An 18,947-nucleotide genomic window follows, 5' to 3' on the forward strand; every position below is an offset into this window, starting at 1 on the left:
GAAACCATGCAAGAGGAATATCAGTACTGTAATCCACAAATTCTCACTTGGCTCACTTGGCCTATTCAACGATCAATAAGATCTCTCTCAATGTTTGATTCCTAAGCTAAAAGTGTTAAATAGTCAAAGTTGACTTACTTTTCCCAAGCTTAATTTTCTCGAGAGTTTGATGTTTAAGGGTGTTTAGTTTCTCATATTGCTCTGATACCACATGAAGATTGAGACAAGGTAGATTGAATCGACTACCCTTAAACATCACACACTAAGGGAAGAATTAAGCTTGGGGAAAAAAAGTCAACTTTGACTATTTAACACTTTGGTCTAGGAATTAAGCTCAGTGTGTGATGTTTAAGTTGTTCCGATTGGGTCTTCAATGTAATATTCAATGAATAAAATTGAATTATATAGAATATAGTTTGGTAACTGTACGACTAACAATTTGATAACTACATAACCAAAAGATAGTTACATAATATAGCATTATAATTACCTGCTATGCCAATTTTCCCTCCAATTTGACATCATTTTTGGAAACCTTGGTTTATTTGTGAGATCTCTCATAAACTCACTACTACAACCCCTCATGCATGTGAAAATGTTGCTAGGCACGTGAAAAGGTTGGTTTACAATAGAAATGACATTATAACTGTTAGCAATCAAGATTATATTTGAAAAGCGAAGTACAAGACTCAACAATCCTATTTATTGTGATCCCATGTTACAATAAAACTGTTGAGTCTCATAAGTTTTTCTTTTCAAGTGCAATCCTGATTGCTAACAATAACCATGGTCTAAGAAAATAACATGAAAAGTACTTGCAAATGATAATAAGACCTATATTTTTAAGGTGTTACCTTGAACTCTCACATGAGATTACCCTATATATAGCCTTTAACTATGTATCCATGTGGCCTTTTATTGCATGTGTGAGACTTGGACTCTTATTAGTCAAAAAAATAAGTAGAGGGCATTTTGGATCCACTTCTCATGCAAAGATATGATTACAATTAAACATCACACAATTCTAACAAAATCAAAACTAAACCATAAGCTCAAACCCTAGGTTGCTTCTAAGAATAGCTTGGGGTTCACAAAAATATATTAAACTATAAACACTTCAAATGCTATACATATTTATTATAACCTATAAATAAATGTAAATAATATAGCACAATTAAGCCAAATTAAATCATTGTGAGGTTAATAAATATGCAATGAATATTAAAAGGTAAACTAATAAATAAATGCTCTTACCTTTGAGAACACGGTAAATAATCTATATTTAAGTCATTCAAAATACAATTGCAAGCTACATAAATCTAGGCTCCTAATGGAAGATATCCTTCCTAAGTGTAGTCTTATAATTTAGAGTGTTTTAATATCTAGGTCTTCTAAGTGAAAGCTAAGTGTCACAACCTTGATCTCATGTGCAAGAAGGAACATCGTGACACATGATTGTACTAACAAAATGTGTGTGTAGGTATTTGTTTACTTTTGCCTTCCTTGTGTTTAAAGTTCTCAAGGTGATGTTTACAAACATTTTTTTAATGATATTTCTAGCTCAAAATGGTCCATTCTCTTACGTCAACCCCTTAGACATGCTAGTTTTGCAATTTTGTGCAATATTTGTATACACATGGACAAATATATGAATAGTCTATATAATTTTTTATTCTTTTTTAAAATAGATTGATGTTTACTTTGCATATTTTATTTTGTTCTCAAATATCTAGATTTGTATTGATAATGCACTTAATGTTATTAATAAATATCAAAATATAATAACAATTCATAAAACATGAATTAAAATGATTTTGAAGACTATTACAAAATAACACGTTTCTGAAATTTAATCTCAAATAACATAAAAATAAACCTATAAAAATATTAATTTTGAAAATAAAACAACTATATAATTAAGTGCAAACATATGAGAGTGAAGCTCAAACACCCAACCACCCAACCTTCTATTCCAAAATCGATGCTAAAAACAAGAGTAATAATTGCGAAAATGTCATACCACGTAACAAGAAATGAATTGTGGTGTGCTCTCACTTTCAATATAAGGATAATAGATAAGAGCATTTTCAATAGAACATGTCCAATTCAATTCCCTCCCAAAGAAACACCCATTCTTAATTGGGAAAAGGAAGACATGCCATCTTCTGATCAGAGGCAATGGAGGAGCTTCACAGAGATGGATCAGTGGATCTCCATGGCCACTCTGTTATCAGAGCTCAAACCGGAAGATTCAAGGCATCCCTTTTCATAATTGGTGTGTATGAATATATCATATTTTATATGTATTTTCGAGCTTTTAAAAAATTGAAATGTTTCCTAAAAAATTGTGACAGAAAATCGATATCATCAGTGTTTGGAATCACATTGATTACAGTAGTTGATTCTCGTCTCTCATATTTTAGTATTTTTTTTTGTGTTTTGAGGGAAAAAAAACTCTGGTATTCACTTTGATTTGTCTAAAGAGGGATCTAGATGCTAGGTCTCAAAATTTCAGTAAATGGGACGGGATAGAACACAATTAGCAAGAACCCTTCCTAATTGCTTCTCATTTGTTGTCATTTTATATTCAGGGAATGTAGATTGTTCTATCAACTTGGTCTACCCTTTTCTTTTGATGAAATCAATCTATTCACAGCTGTTAATCTTGATTTCGACCATTTCATTCATTTGTTACTCACAGGGGTGGAGATTGCGGAGCGGTTTGCATATGCTGGCATAGCTTACAATTTGATAACTTATCTCACAAGTGTTTTGAATGAAAGCACTGCCAGCGCTGCAACCAATGTGAACATATGGTCAGGGGTGGCTTCCATGTTGCCTTTTTTGGGAGCTTTTGTTGCAGATTCATATTTGGGTCGGTACTGGACAATCCTTTTTGCTTCACTCGTCTATTTACTTGTCAGTATTCTTTTACTCAGCAAAATCCTTTTCTTTGTCATTATTATCGATGAGTAGAATGGTTTGGAACAAATTCCTCAACCAGTATGAACACTGTATTTAATGGAAATCTATAACTGAAAGGCAAAAAGTGGAGCTATATTATGTACTACAGGTGAGGAGGATACTAACACCTCGGCTCATTAGAATTTAGGACGCAACAAACGACAAGAAATTTACTATCATTACAATTACTGCAACTAACTTAATCAGGAGTATGAATTGTTGATTTTGGTTTATTTCTACCATTCATATGCTGGTTACTAAGACGCTCATATTGAAGACAGAGATGATTGCATAAAGGTTCATTAGAAGACATTGTCACCTAAACAATTAAACATAGAGTAACAGAGCACTGAACCCATGCTCCGCATTCATTCAAGATAGGACACATAATAAACATTAGTAGTCTGCTGCCATTTGGATTAAGAACCCATATCTGCTAGATGTGTGAATCAATAACAAGTGAAGCACATGTGATTGTATAACAAGGAAAATGGGTACCGTGCTGAAGACCTCAGTTTGGTCTTTTGGCTAAGGAGACAAGGACACATATCCTGGGAGCTCTTGTGAATAAAGAAACTGAAAATCATACTGTGAGTTCGTGCAAATGTGGGGAAAGTGGAAATTGAATTAGACGTCCATTTGCTTTCAAAACAGCTCCATACATTTCTATTTTCCTGTATTTTAACCAAAGTTGTTGTGTCCACGTAACATGTGATATAATGTAATGTGACAGGGGCTAATCTTGGTAACTCTATCAGCCTCTCTCCAGAGTCTCCAATCCACATCATGCAGTTATAATTCCAAGTCTTGTTCCACAGCCTCACATTTCAAGATTGGGTTCTTTTACTTCTCAATTTACTTGGTTGCTTTGGGACAAGGGGGTCACAAGCCATGCCTACAGGCCTTTGGTGCTGACCAGTTTGATGAGGAGGACCCAGAAGAGAAGCAGCACAAAAGTTCATTCTTTAACTGGTGGTATTTTGGTATTTGCTTGGGAACCCTTGCAGGTGTCACTGTGCTCATGTACATACAAGATAATGTTGGATGGGGTGTGGGATTCGGTATGCCTGCTGTTACCATGGCAATGGCGCTTCTTGTGTTCTTGTGTGGGACTAGATTTTACAGAAACAAGCTGCCTAGTGGAAGCTCTCTCACTAGAGTCATCCATGTGTTTGTTGCAGCATTCTTCAAGCGGAATGTTCCTATTCCTTTCCGAGAACAAAATCAATTAGCTTCTATTCAAGAGGTAGAGTTTCTCAGGACAGAGTCAAGAAGGCAACTCTTGAAAACAAACAAGTTCAGGTAAGCACTCCATGGTACTTTTGCCCTATTACTAGTGCCATATATTTAAGCACAATGCTACCTTTGAGTTCAGGCTGAAATGATTGCAATAGAGATTGTTTTGTGTTTTCAAACTGGGGAATTAATAATGGTTTACTGATGAGGCTGAAGGGAATTTCAAGATGTCCCCAAAGTTTCTACAGTCCAAACGTAAGAGATGTTTGGTGCAATTTCTTGGCCTCTAAGCCCGCACAGGTAGATGAGTTGGCTTGAGGTTGTGGTTAGGTTCTCATCGTCTCTGGTTCAAATCTCTGCCAGGTTTAAGATGTGAGACATCTTGCGGGCAGCTGATCTCACCCATGGAGAACTAGTCTCACCCTAGCTCGCATTGGCCGTCGATTGTCGCTGGGTTAGGTCGCGACTCGGGACACCCCATGTATTAAAAGAAAAAAATGCTGGGCCTCTCATCCATGCTGAAGGAATTGGATGTAGACAGCAACAGTATTTCGCTATTTCAAATTCTAGTTCACTATTAGTAATTGATAATAATGCTAGCTCAAATTCTAGTTCAATAATAGCATTTGGGAATAATGCTAGTGAAAATTCTGTTTTAGTAATAGTAATTGAGTACAATGCTTGTTCAAATTCTAGTGCAGTAAATAGTATTTGGGAATAAGCTAATTCAAATTCTTGTAGTTCTCATTTGAGTTTGTTTTTAGCCCTATATACTGTAGATTTTTTTTGCCATGAATGTCTTCTTGTTGCATTTTCAGGTTTCTTGACAAAGCAACAATTGAAGATGAATTAGACTTTGAGTGCAAAGCAACACGCAATTGGAGGCTTTGCACAGTCCAACAGGTTGAAGAAGTAAAAGTTCTTCTAGGCATGTTACCTATTTGGATGGCATGTTTGATGTATGGTGTTGTAGATGCACAGTCCACCACTTTTTTCACAAAACAGGGAAGCACAATGGATAGAAAAATAGGTCGAGATTTTGTGATCCCTTCTGCAAGTATGCAATTTTTTATTGGTATACCTATCATGTTATTTGTCCCCGTCTATGACCGCCTCTTTGTTCCAATTGCAAAAAGATTATCAGGGAATGAGAGGGGAATAACATTGCTCCAAAGGATAGGCACTGGTATGTTTATTTCTGCAATTTCAATGATTGTTGCTGCAGGGATAGAAATAAAAAGGCTCAAGGCAGCAAAGGATAATGAACTCGTAGACATGCCCTCTGCAACAACCCCAATCAGTGTTTTTTGGCTGCTTCCACAATATGTACTCGTTGGCATGGCTGATGTGTTTACAGTGGTAGGAATGCAAGAATACTTTTATGATCAGATGCCAGACACAATGAAAAGCTTGGGTGTTGCTGTCTACTTGAGTGTTATAGGAGTTGGTAGTTTCTTGAGCAGTATCCTCATTTTGGTCATTGAGAAGGTTGCTTGTAGAAAGCAGGAGCAATGCTGGTTTGCAAACAACTTGAACAAAGCTCATTTAGATTACTTTTATTGGCTTTTAGCTGCTTTGAGTCTACTCAACTTGGGCGTGTTCATGACCTTAGCCAGCTGCTACAAATACAAAAGGGCTGTAGCTTCTGATACAGAAAATTCTATATAGAAACTAGCATTATGTCATACTGTGTTTTTTAAGTACCACTCTATCGGTTCTACTGTTGTAATTTATTTTTCTATTTTTTAACCAAGATGGTGTCTCCACTCTCTGTACAGCGGCCCATTTTAGTGGAAGCTAGGGGAAGCTAGTCCCCGTTTTAGCACTTTTGGACTGTTAAATTAAATTTATTACTAAATTGTCAATATTTATTATAGGATTTTACTTAATAATATACATAATGTGCTTATATATATATATATATATCATAAATCTATCTTATTTTATATTATATATGTTTCTATAAAAAAATATTTGTGTTTTTATTCTAATTTGTTTATTATACATTCATAATAATTTAGAATTTTGTTAAAATAGAATAGAATAAATTTTAAAAACTTAGTTTTAGTCATTTACAATATTAGTATGTAATATAATATTGAATATTGTTTCGCTACGCTCTGTAAAATGACGAATAAGACAAATTCACAAGAAAACCTTAAACGCTCCATTCCATGCAATATACGTACCAGTAGCAGAAGAAGGTGTACAGTCCTTTAAACACTAGTAATAAATTTGAAGCCCTCTCATCTTGGAACAAAGATCAACCAAGCAATTTCAGTTCAGGTGCAAATAAGTTTGAAAACCTAATCTGGCAGCATTACAAATGCAACACGAAAATCATTGAGAGACAAAATTGCAGAAATGAGGATGGATGGCGGATCGTGCAAAGCAGGAAAAAGCAAAATCAAAATCGGCGAAAATAGGACAAAGGAGTCAGAACAAAACTACAAACCCAAAAAGAGTTCTTCAACAGAACGAAGTACGATCCTTTACCAACTCAAAACCCTAGCCCAAAGAAGCTAAGATAGACAAGGCAAGATGATCGGCCTAAAACAATCTTGGAGGCCAATAATATCCCTTTAGGTCCTGTGTCGAAGAGTCTTTGAAAGACATAAGATGCCAATGGTTCACTAAAGAGCAGATGTAATAACGTCCCATGAAAGGCAATATTCCACCAAGCAAAAGAGGCTTACATTCCGCCACACTAGAAGAATTATCAAGCAACAATAAATCAAAGAGAGGTAAGAAACCCTAATCCACGATTCTCAATCAAGAACAAAGACAACAAAGGAATAATCATCAGCAACTTGCATAGTGAAGAAAAGTGGATGGATTGCGTAGAAAAGGGCCATCTATATGTACTAGAACGGACCGCCAAAAAATAGAATCAAGCTAGTACGCATCATATCTAAGAAATGGGGCGATAAGGTAAGTAACATAACCTAGAGAAATATTGGTTCGTTCTATGTCAGAATCCAAAGGGTAAAGCTAAAATTTTAAATTCTGATAATTACTTTTATAAGGGACATCACATTAATTTTATAGCATGGCAACCAAACTTTAATAAAAATCACAATAAAAAATGGAATTAGTCAAATGGATGGAATGCTCAAAAATCCCATCGAAACTAATGGAGGATAATATCATAAAGATAATTGGTGAATCTTTAGGATCTCTCATAGGTTTTGAAGATAACATAGTTAAATCTAATAAAATTAGGGTTCTGGTAAAATTAGATCTAAGCAACACAGTAAGTAGGAAAATTATCACCAACAGATCCATTTATAATCTATCATTTAGAGAATACTCAGGAGATATAGACAAAATAAAGGATCCAAACTTAACTAAAATGCATATCATAAATAACATTAAAGGCAGTATAATATGAAAATGAAGCAGAGATAGGGGAAAAACATGGGAAAAAGAGGAAATTGTAATTACTAAGGATAACAAAGGAAGTCAAAGAGTAGCAGAACAGATCAATAATTCTAATAAAAGAAATCTAGAGAATAATGAATATTTTTTACAAGAGAATAAGGACAAAGATGGATTGATGGAAAAAGATTGGATGGTCAATATAAACTATCAGCATTCCCTGGACAAATTTAAAAGGTGTAAGGATTGTCAAATGGAAAGAGAGACAATTGAAGAAATGGAACTCAATATTAAGAAATTGAACAAGCTATTCCATGAAATCCTTCTACTACAGAATGATTTTATAGATCAAAGCATATTGGTGGAAGATGTTCATAAAGAATATAAAGGGAAAAGGATACAAATAACAGAAATAGGGGAAACATCAAAGAATAGAAATAGACAGATTGAAGTTTGAGGAGAAGATCAAGCAAAAGAGTTTGCTGAAAATGTAGAAATTAAGCAGACAAAACAAAGAACTAATAAAGGAAATGATCACACAAATCACAGATCACAAGAAAAAGCCCTCCAAAGAGGGTCAGCAAAACAAGAGGTTAATATCCCTCTGATAGACTCGACTCAATGGAGCAACATTACTATCAGAAAGATAGTGAAAAAGAAGAGCTACAAATTCTAGCAAACTCCAAGTAATGGAAAGGACATGTTTGCACCAACCACAGAAGGAACATAATCGAAATCAGGAATGAGGGGAACATCTTCAGAGCTAACAAATACATTAACCAAAGAGAAAATTATGTGGAATGACTCAAGGGACAACCCTAACAAAGGTGAAAATAGTAAAGAGATTAAGGATTCAAGGAAAGACCAAATCTTAGAATTCAAGGATTATCTAATTAATAAGATGATAGTCAAAGAAATTATTACAAAAGACCTACAGGAAAGAGATGATTCAGTGATAGTGGATATAGTACTAAAGGAACAAAATTTGGAAAGAATAGGTATATTAGTAAATCAGGAAGGAATGAAGACACCAAATTGCAGAAAAATAATGCAGAAATGAGGAAGGAAATCGCTAAAAGAGCTTAGAGAGGCAGTAGGGTAGGTAAAGGAACAAATCAAGATTCTCGATATTCTACAAAGTGGGAAGGGGAAGATCCTTCCCAAGGAACAATGAGAATCACAACCTAGAATGCTAGGGGCTTAAATGCCCCTAGCAAAAAATGCTTATTAAAGCATAATCTCACCTTATTTGACTCAAACATTACATTACTACAAGAAGCAAAATTAAACAAGGAAGAGGGAGTAAAGTTAAGTCAAAAATTGGGGAAATGGAAATCAAAATTTAATCAGCCATAGGGAGCCTCAGGAGGACTTGGAATCATTTGGAATTCTCAGCAAATGAATGTAGAAGTAATCACCTCCCATACTAACTGGATGGGAAGTAGAGCACTCAGCACAAAATCATACATACAGTTGATTATAATAAATGTGTATGGGCCCACCCAATCAGCAGAGAAAATAGTTGTATGGAATGAAATCAACACTTTTATCAACACAAAGCCAAATGAGACCATCATCATAGGAGGAGATTTCAATGTTGTCTTAAGAAAGGAGGAAAAATATGGAGGAAGTAATTCAATAACTAGAGCCATGGAAGATTTCAAAAACTGGATCCAAAAGGACTCCCTCATTGATATTACTACCAAGAATGGAATATATACATGGAAGAATAGAAGGAAAAGATTCTATTATATAGTAGAACGTTTGGATAGATTTTTTCTGAAAGGTGAGCTCAGCACAATGGACAAAGCAGTAAATGCAGAAATCCTACCAATGGCAGGTTCAGACCATTTCTTAGCAAAATTGGAAATCAAAGAGAAATTCAAACCAAGCAAGAACCCATTCAAATGCGAAAAATGTGGTTTATAGACAAATCCTTTATGGATCAGATAAAAGGATGGTGGCAGGAAGAACAGTTTCAGGGATCAAAAATGTTCTGCTTTGTGTCAAAATTAAAAAGTATTAAAGAAAAAATCCTAAATTGGAATAACACAGAATTAAAAAATATCTTTAAAGAAAAATTAGATCTAGAAGAAAAAATAAGTAATCTAAACAAAGAAATTATAACCAAGGGGATGAAAAATGGATCTTATCAATTAGAGAAAGAGTACCTATTAAAAAATGAAGAAATATTAGCTAAAGAAGAGATATTTTGGAGACAGAAATCCAGAGAAAAGTGGCTATTAGAAGGAGATCGTAACACAAAATTCTTTCATAACAACACTATCTATAATAGAAACTGTAATAACATATCAAAGATTAAGAATCCGACAAGTGAGCAAACTGAAAACCCAGAAGAAATAGCAGATATCTATGTCAAGTATTTCAATGACACCCTTAACAATTATGATTCGTCAAATAGAGTAGATCAAGAGGAAATGCTAAAATGTATTCCCAAGTTGATCACAGACGAGGATAATAAATTCTTAAATGAACCTTTTACTCTTCAAGAAGTCAAAACAGTGCTCTTCAATATTAATCCAGACAAATCCCCAAGTCCAGACGACTTCCAAGCATTTTTCTTCCAACAATGCTAGGATATACTAGGAGAAGAGCTATGGAAAGCTTTGGAAGCCTCTAGAAATGGAGGCTCAATATTAATAGAAATCAATCATACTTTTCTTACACTTATCCCCAAAAAAATGAATGTGTTGAACTTGGGGACTTTAGACCAATCGCTTTATGCAATACTATCTATAAAGTTTTCTAAAAAAATCTTAGCTAACTGTCTTAAAAGACTCCTTCCTAAATTGATTTCAGAATAACAAACTGGTTTTGTCCCAGGTAGATCCATATTAGACAAGGTTTTTATCATTCAAGAAACTATACACTTTGCAATTAAAAACAACAAAGCATGTATGTTATTAAAACTAGACATCCAAAAAGCTTATGATAAAGTAGACTGGAGATTCCTCTGTAAAACTCTAGAGGCCTTTGGTTTCTCTAAACAATGGATAAACGTCATCTATCAATGTATATCTACCCCAAAAATTTCTCATCTCATCAATGGCACTCTGAAATGATTCTTAAGTACTTCTAGGGGTATTAGACAAGGGTACTTGATATCCCCATTTCTATTCATCATCATGGCAGAATCATTTGGAAGAGTAATCAAATCTGTGCAAGCAAAAAACAAAATTAAAGGAGCTAAAGTTATAAAAGATGTAGAAAATATGACCCACCAACAATTTGCAGACGACACTATTCTTGCTGGAATCAACACCTTGAATGAGGCAGAACATATGTAGCATATTTTAGAGAGATATACTAAAGCTTCAGGTCAAAAAATCAATGTTGAGAAATCAAAAATCTTCTTTCTAAATACACTTGAGGAACGAGAAGATCGGATATGCAATAAATTAGGGTTAAAAAAGAGTACTTTGTCATTTAAATATCTAGGAATATTCCTTGACAAGGGAAGCAAATCCAACCCAGGATGGGAGCATATTCTATGAAAAATTGATAATGAAACAGAATCGTGGAAAGGTAGATGGTTGACCAAGGCTGGGAGAACTACTAAAATCAAAGTAGTTTTATCAGCAATTCCCACCTATCAACTCTCTTATACACAATTACCTAAAAACATAAACCTTAAAATTGAAAAGAAACTGCGAGATTTCTTTTGGAATGGATTGGAGGATAAGAAAAAGACATCTTTAATTAGTTGGAGCAATATTTGAAAACCTAAAGAAACTAGGGACCTAGGGATCAAAAATCTAGAATGGTAGAACAAAGCTAGGAGTTAAACAAGTATGGAGACTATACCAAGAAAGGGATAAGAAATGGGCTAGAATCCTATCTAATAAATATCTTAACTCTTTAGATAGTACGTCTTTATTTAGAATTAGAGAACCCCTTAAAGGCTCTGTAGGATGGAACTTTCTTATTAATTGTTGGAACCTAATATCCAAATACCTCACATGGGATATAGGGAAAGGCGAAAAAGCTCTATTTTGGGAGGACTCATGAAATGGATATCCTCCCTTAAACTATTTAGATTTAACCCTAGAAGCTATAACTCATCTCAAGGCAATATGTGGGACAAAAGTGGAAGATTATTTAGAGGAAAATCACTTTGAATCAGGAAAGATGTGGAAATGGAAAACCATATCTAATTGTGGACTCAACTAGGTGGATCGACAGATACTTGAAAGCATTATAAAAAACTGTCCAATTTCAATCAAAAATAGGGAGGACAAACTAATTTGGGTAGCCTCTAAAGATGGGATTTATAAAGTCAAAGAAGGGTACAGATTGATCACAAACTCCCAAAGATGGGAAGCTAGTACCCTCCCAATTAATTTATGTTGGGACCCAGCAAGACTCCCCAGAGTAGGTATGTTTCTTTGGGTAGCCATGCAAATGAGAATACTAACAATAGATAGAATTAAAAAAATGGGTCTTGAGGGACAATCAAGATGCATATTATGCAAAGAAAATGAAGAAAATGCAGAACATCTCCTATACTTTTGTAAATATACTCAGGAGTGCTAGAGGTGGCTCCAATACAAACTCAATTGGATTGCCCCTCTTGCAAGCAAATGGATAGATCATCTATTGGGATAGCCTAAAGATCCCCCTAATAAAGTATATGGGAAACTATGGAATGTATCCCTAGCAATTCCAAATTGGGAGATTTTGAAAGAAATAAATTGCCACATTTTTCAAAATCAAAATCTTAACAAGCAAGCTCTCCTCTCAAAGATAGTGTATGCAAGAAAACCTAACCTATTGGGAGCAAGAGTAAACAAGCACATGTTAGTTGCATGAGTATATCAAATATTCAAAATAAAACAAAACACAACTAATACTATGCTTGAGTTTTGCAATTCAATGCAACCAAAAAGAAAAGTCCTCATGCAACCTTAAAGCAGCTCAACAAAGGCACCCATGAGAGGCCCTATTGGTGTGTTTTAGATTGGAGGAATGTGGTGTGATCTCTCAAAACACAACTAGGTGAATCCCTTGATATGAAATGCAATGTGAAAATGATACTATACTAAATGAGTGGAGAATGCTTCAAACAATGGCTATGGAATCAACCATGCTTGAGAGCATTCAACAGATATGAGTATGGAAATGCAAGGAAAAAACTAAGCTAACAATGCAAATGAGATGAAATTCTAACAACTACCAAAGGTTAGTAACAAATGCAACTCTAGAAGTCAGTAAAATCTCTAATAACAAACTAGCATGATAACAATGCAAATGAGGAAGATGAAAAATGCTTGAGACAAGGGCTCTATTTATAAGCTTGAGAGAGGCCTTGGTGAGGTGGCATCTATGTGGCATCCACATAGGTGCCACAAGGGAGACATGTAGACAAGTCATGCAAATGGTCAACATTCAAAGTTTGCTGACACATGTGTGAGCAAACTTGAAGGAAGGAGTGGGGGACAAAGGTATAAGAAGTGTGGAAGGTGTGAGAGGTGTGAGAAGTGTGAAGGGTTCCTCACACATGTGCAAGCACACACTTAGGAACTAAAAGAGGTTTAACAAGGTGTTTAAGAAAATAAGTGGGATTAAGTAGTGGGTAGGCTCAGAAGGATGAAAGTGATAGTGTAGACTAGGTTTTAGGATAGGCTTAAGACTGAATTAAATAAGATTTAATTTAATCATAGGTTTAGAGAATTTAATGGAAAGGAGGGAATTAAATAAATAAGATTTATTTAAAAAGGGATTTATGGAGGATCATGCATTAAATAAATTTAACACATTAGGGATGGAAGTATTTAAATTAATTTTAAATACATTAGAAAAGTGAACCTATTTAATTAAATTTAATTAAATAAGTAGAAGAATATGAAAAATATAATTAATTAGTAAATAATTAGTTATAATATCAAAGGAAATATTAAATAAATTAATATAGTGTTTAGGACAATTTTAAGTGTCTACATTTTGCCCCCCTTTGATGTGATGTTAGGATGACATTATATCAAAAAAAAGAAAATATAGGTTGCTTTAGAAAGGATAGGAGTCTTAGGAGTGTTGTCGAAGCAACGATAGAGGAGGAGGGTTCCCCCACACAAAAATAGCGCAAAAAATAAATTTTGGGCAATTTTCATGAAAAGGTATTTGGAAGAAAGGAAATGGGAAGAAAAGGGAATAAATGAAGACTCTACATGACTTGTGGGTAAGCAAAGAATTGACACGGCTTGGAAAGGAGACAGGTTCAAAAGGGGGCCTTAAAGGGCCTATATAAGCCTCCAAGGGGCTCAAGGAAGGGTCATTTGGACACCTAGAGAGCAAAGAACCAGAGCAAAGGATGGACCCCATTGATAGATTATAGTTTGGTGAGCACATCCAAGAGCACCAAAGACTAATAGAGATGGGCCCACTGATGAGTCAACTAACTTGCCTTGTCAATTTTTCAATTTCGTAGGCTAGGTAACATTTATGGCACTTTAAATAGGCCAAAAACTCAGTTGGGGCAAAGATGACAATCTCTGCTCAATCATCTGTTTAGATGACAAAACAAAGACCAAGAGGTTTGCAGAGACAATAGGATCCATCTTGTCATTTGTGCAGATTAAAAAAGGGGGATAGGGGGGTCGGAGACACGACAAAGATGACAATCTCTATGTCGTCATCTTGGTAGATGACAAAAAAATAGTCACCGATGAGAAACCAGTGTCTTTGTAGCCACTAGAGATGCCTAAATGATGTCTCTGAAGACTGGTGTCTACGTTGATAGGTGTCTGCATCAATCAGTGTCTTCATAGATTGGCATCTACACCAATCAGTGTCTATGTGAATCAGCATCTGCGCTGATTCACGTCTTTTCCAGTTAGGACAAATCGATGGAGGATAGGGGAGGATGCCCCATACTAGGGATGACATAGGATAAAGGAAACTAAGAATCTACATGTCTATGTTGTAGGAGGAGATGATGGTATTCCGGTTGAGGGAGCATTATCTGCTGACCGTGGTTTTGGAGGAGAGACTTACATAGGTTGAGTGGGGACATGTTAGACTATGCGGATTCGAGCACGTGTACGAGTGGTCGGATCTATGATTACATTTAGCATAGCTATCAATGCTAATCGAGCGGTGGCACACCCTGACCTCAAGTTTTCATCTGCCTACTAGCGAGGATACCGTCACTCTTCTCAATGTGTGGTGGATTCTACGGGTGCCCATCTGTAGGATGTACCTAGAGCACATGCTAGAGGGGTTAGATCCTTTTCTACAAGAGTGATTCGAGAGGTGACGATAGAGACTGCTGATTTAGAGATCATGGCTCACATGGAAAGAGGCACTAGAGCAGAGATTACCGCGACTTTCTATATACCTTGCATTATTGATTTGGAGGATGGTGCCAGACCATGTTGGGCATGGTTTCCTGATTGGATGGACACAGGTGGTTAGCACCTTGCTACAGGATGATGGTGCGATCTACTGCTGGGGCTAGACCATATTGGCAAAGTTATATCATGACCTCCACATGTGTGCTTATAGGGCATAGAAGACCATGGGTCTAGGACTAACATTTCTTATGGTATGGTCATGGGAGCACATTAGTGTCACACAGTTGATCACTAGATGCAAGACCAAATAGCCTGGTGAGTCATTTGCATGTAGATATAGGTCACTAATCCAGTACACCTCCACGAAGTCTATGGGTTTCTGGCACAGGTGCTTGGACGAGATCATTATGTTTGATTAGATGTCTTATGACGGCGTGGAGTGATGGGGCAGCATTTTGGTAGCAGGAGGAGAGGATGACACAGAGGATCAAAGATATCTCACATATACATAAACAGACTGTTGGCTTATTAAGAGGTCCATGCATGTGATCATGAGATATATGCCCTTTAGGGTGTAGTGGTAGTTTGGGCAGATATAGGATGTAGTCCCTGACAGGTTCTTATACCCTATAGTATCTTGGGAGTATGGCAGGTTATGGGGTCATGGGACCAACCTATGGTTGGCATGGATCTCCTAGCGATCAATGCAACTAGTGCCCTAGGTACATGGATAGGATACAAGGGATGCAAGGATGACACTAGCTTATGTACAATGGTGGGCAACACATCAGGCAATGCGACTAACAATGCTTGGAGCATCACCTCCAATAGAGCAGGCATGGGGAGAAGGGGATGGAGTCGGGGATGGAGGGTAGGTAGTGGTGGTGCTAGTGTCGGCATAGGGGGCATAGTAGGGGCTGTAGGGGCGCAAAGCCCGTGCGAGGAGAGCACTAGCACAGGGGCCACCACAGGGGCCATAGATACAGGTGGCGCCAGGGCCATAGGTATAGGGTCCACCAGGGCCATAGGATGTAGATATGATTAGGGTAGAGCAAGATAGTCTTTGTACAAAGGTTTCCTGACTCCAGGGTGAGGTACAAGTAGAGTGAGCATGGGCAGACAATGCACAGGAGGCCCTGGTGGCCTTATAGGTAGAGGTGCAAGCATAGAGAGCTAGAACAGATAGTGCCCAGGAGGCCTTGACAGCCCTACAAGCACAGATTGATGCTGGCAAGTTCAATGATTTTAGGATGGAGGAGGATGTTGGGGAGCTTGTAGAGATAGAGACCCTTTAGCAAGAGGTGGCTACATTATGGGCAAAGTGAGACACTCACAAGGCCTAGCTAGATAAGTACCACAGGTAGCGAGATATAGTTAGGTAGGTAGTACAACCTAGGGCAGCCATGGTAGTGATGTAGGAGGAGAAGGTAGCTCGTCAAGTAGAGACATGGGCAATATGAGAGGTGGCCTATTACAGGTCCTTATATCATGATGTTGTGCCTGCCAATTAGTGGTAGCCAGATTTTCAGGCAGCCTCTAGCTCATGGATGACAGGAGGCCAAGATAGGTCAAAGCAGTCTGTTGGATAGCATCAGCCTCCATGAGGGGGGTATATAGGAGGGGTAGGGCCCTCATAGATAGCAACATAATTTTGTATAGTGAGCAGTTTTGATAGTGGTGTAGATGCAGTGAGTTTTTTGATGACACATTTTTATAGGATGACACTACATGATTCTTTTGTATATGGACTGTACACAAACATTTATTCTTTTGATATATATATATGACACGATTCAATGGGCCTATGTGTACATGGATGATTATTGTTTATGCATGTGATATCTATGATGTGGATACTGACATTGTGATGCAAGATGTGTATGATGTTTATGTTGCTTATGATTTATATATGATGCCTAATGTGTGTATGATGCAGGTTCGATGGTGAATATGAGATGTATGCATTGTGTTATTTTACATGTATGGATGCACTATATGTATTGTGAGATGTTTTTATGATGTATATGCCACTAGAAATGATGATTAGAATGGATGCATTTAATGAATTAATATAATGAACTAATGATGTAATCTAATAATGAATAAAATGCCTAATGAAATATGACAATGAATGTATCCTAAAATGTCGGTAACTAATAAATGCAAAGTGAAATGATCAAACCTAAAATGTAACATGAATGAACCTAATGAATGGACATGTGTCAAAACTACTCACTTGTAAGAACCAAACATCATAGCATAGGAGGGGGGAAATAAACAGAACCTTTGTCTCAAGCAGGGCTCAACGAAACCATATACTACATGAACCCTAACTACATGATAAGGGATTCAATTGTGTTTATATGAGAGAGCACACCTTAGTTTGATTTTGCAAAAGAGTTTATGCATTATATGCTATAGAAGCATAAATGACAAGGCTCCTTTGCGTGGACTAGAGACTTTAGAACAATAGGTATACTTTGCATAGTCATGATGGAACAAATGTCATATACACCTTGAAGAGGTCTAGGTACACCCAAAGTCTTTTTAGGGATCTTTGGTGGAAAGTGTACTAACACGTTAACCCCATTGTGCAACACATAAACATAACCTGAAACTAATACATATGTATTAAAGCCTCAAAAATAGATCATACCACAAACAACACATGTAGTCAATGAGAGCAATTCAGGTACGACCAAAATATGGAAGATCAAGGCACACCATCAAAGGCTTTCACTAACACACAAAATGAAATCAACCAAAAAGAGAACTCATGACCAAGTAGTCATTTAGTCCATAGTTCCTACCAAGAACCTTAAGGCCTAGAGGTGAATGTCATACTGCCACATATAGGAAGGATTCATCATATGAAAGTGTGTTTTGTTTGATGTTAGTTATCAAAAATTATTTGTTTGGCAAGGGCTGTAAAAAGAACAAGTTTCTTGAATCATTAAGTCTCAAAAGTGATTTTTTTTAGGTTCTGTCATGGTCACTGTTATGGGAAAAGCTCAGTGTAATGGGATTGGGACAAGTACTCAATGGAAAAAAATGTCTCACAGACTAGAGGTCTTTTGAAAAATGGGAGTGAAATGTAGCCTCATGGACAAGAGGTATTTTTATTGGATGCATGAAAAGCGTAAGTTAGATAGGACTTTTGCACAAATAGGGAGATGAAATGAAGGAATGGGGTGAAGTGAGACGAGCCTTATAGATAATCGACCAAAAATGCTTTTTTTAGGAACCTTTTCTTCTTTTTAGGAACATTTTATGATTTTTTTTTGGATTTTTTTAATTTTTCTTATTTTTTTTGTATTTTTGTGGGACTATAACAACACTGTACAAAAACTGCAAGACTCAAGCATAGAACCGCTTGAGATGTTGGATATTTACAGGCTCAGGGAGTGGATCTCCCTTTGGAGTGGCAATCTGATATGCCCTAGAACCATAGTTGGTTGTAATGATAAACGGACCAAGCCAATTAACTTCAAATTTTCCTTTCTTCTCACGGTTCTAGAGGTTCTTCATGTTATGCTACAAAATTAAGTCACCCACTTCAAATTCTTGTGGCTTGACTTTTTTGTGAAACTAAAGCTGAAGGTGATTTTGATGCACACAGAGGTGGTTTAGGGCATTGAGGCGTCTCTCATCAAGGAGTTGCAGCTCTTACAAGCAAGCAACTCGGTATTCTTCTTCAGACATTAGATTCTTGAGAGAGATTCTGAGGGAAGGGAGCTCAAGTTCAATGGGAAAGATAGCTTCAGAACCATAAACAAAGAAAAATGGAGTGGCTCCTATGGGGGTATTGATGGAGGTGCGGTAGGCCCAAAGGGTGGGAGCAATTTGGAGGTGCTAGTCACAGCTAGCTGCATCAACAATTTTCTTTAGGATTTTTTTAATGGTTTTAGTAGTAGCTTTAGCTTGGCCATTGCCTTGAGGGTAGTATTTGGTGGAAAAATGCTAGGTGATTCCGAATTTCCTACACAATGTGCCAACTTCCTAATTTTTGAAAGGCATTCCATTATCAGTCATGATGTCTTGAGGTATACCAAAATGATA

The 18,947-nt window shown here is 36.6% G+C and overlaps 1 protein-coding gene across 1 annotated transcript; it reads left to right on the top strand.

The window, feature by feature from the left end:
* The first annotated feature begins 2,070 nt into the window (after positions 1 to 2,070).
* LOC149541843 (protein NRT1/ PTR FAMILY 5.10-like) lies at positions 2,071 to 6,025 on the top strand. Its single transcript, XM_089796926.1, has 4 exons — positions 2,071 to 2,275; positions 2,702 to 2,919; positions 3,698 to 4,266; positions 5,019 to 6,025. The coding sequence occupies exons 1-4, from the start codon at positions 2,179 to 2,181 to the stop codon at positions 5,866 to 5,868; spliced, it is 1,734 nt and encodes a 577-aa protein (XP_089653052.1). The 5' UTR covers positions 2,071 to 2,178; the 3' UTR covers positions 5,869 to 6,025.
* The last annotated feature ends 12,922 nt before the right edge of the window (positions 6,026 to 18,947 follow it).

This window comes from Cupressus sempervirens, chromosome 8 (genome assembly GCF_028749045.1).
Source record: "Cupressus sempervirens isolate cs-2001-9-10 chromosome 8, ASM2874904v1, whole genome shotgun sequence".
In the NCBI taxonomy this organism is placed as follows: domain Eukaryota; kingdom Viridiplantae; phylum Streptophyta; class Pinopsida; order Cupressales; family Cupressaceae; genus Cupressus; species Cupressus sempervirens.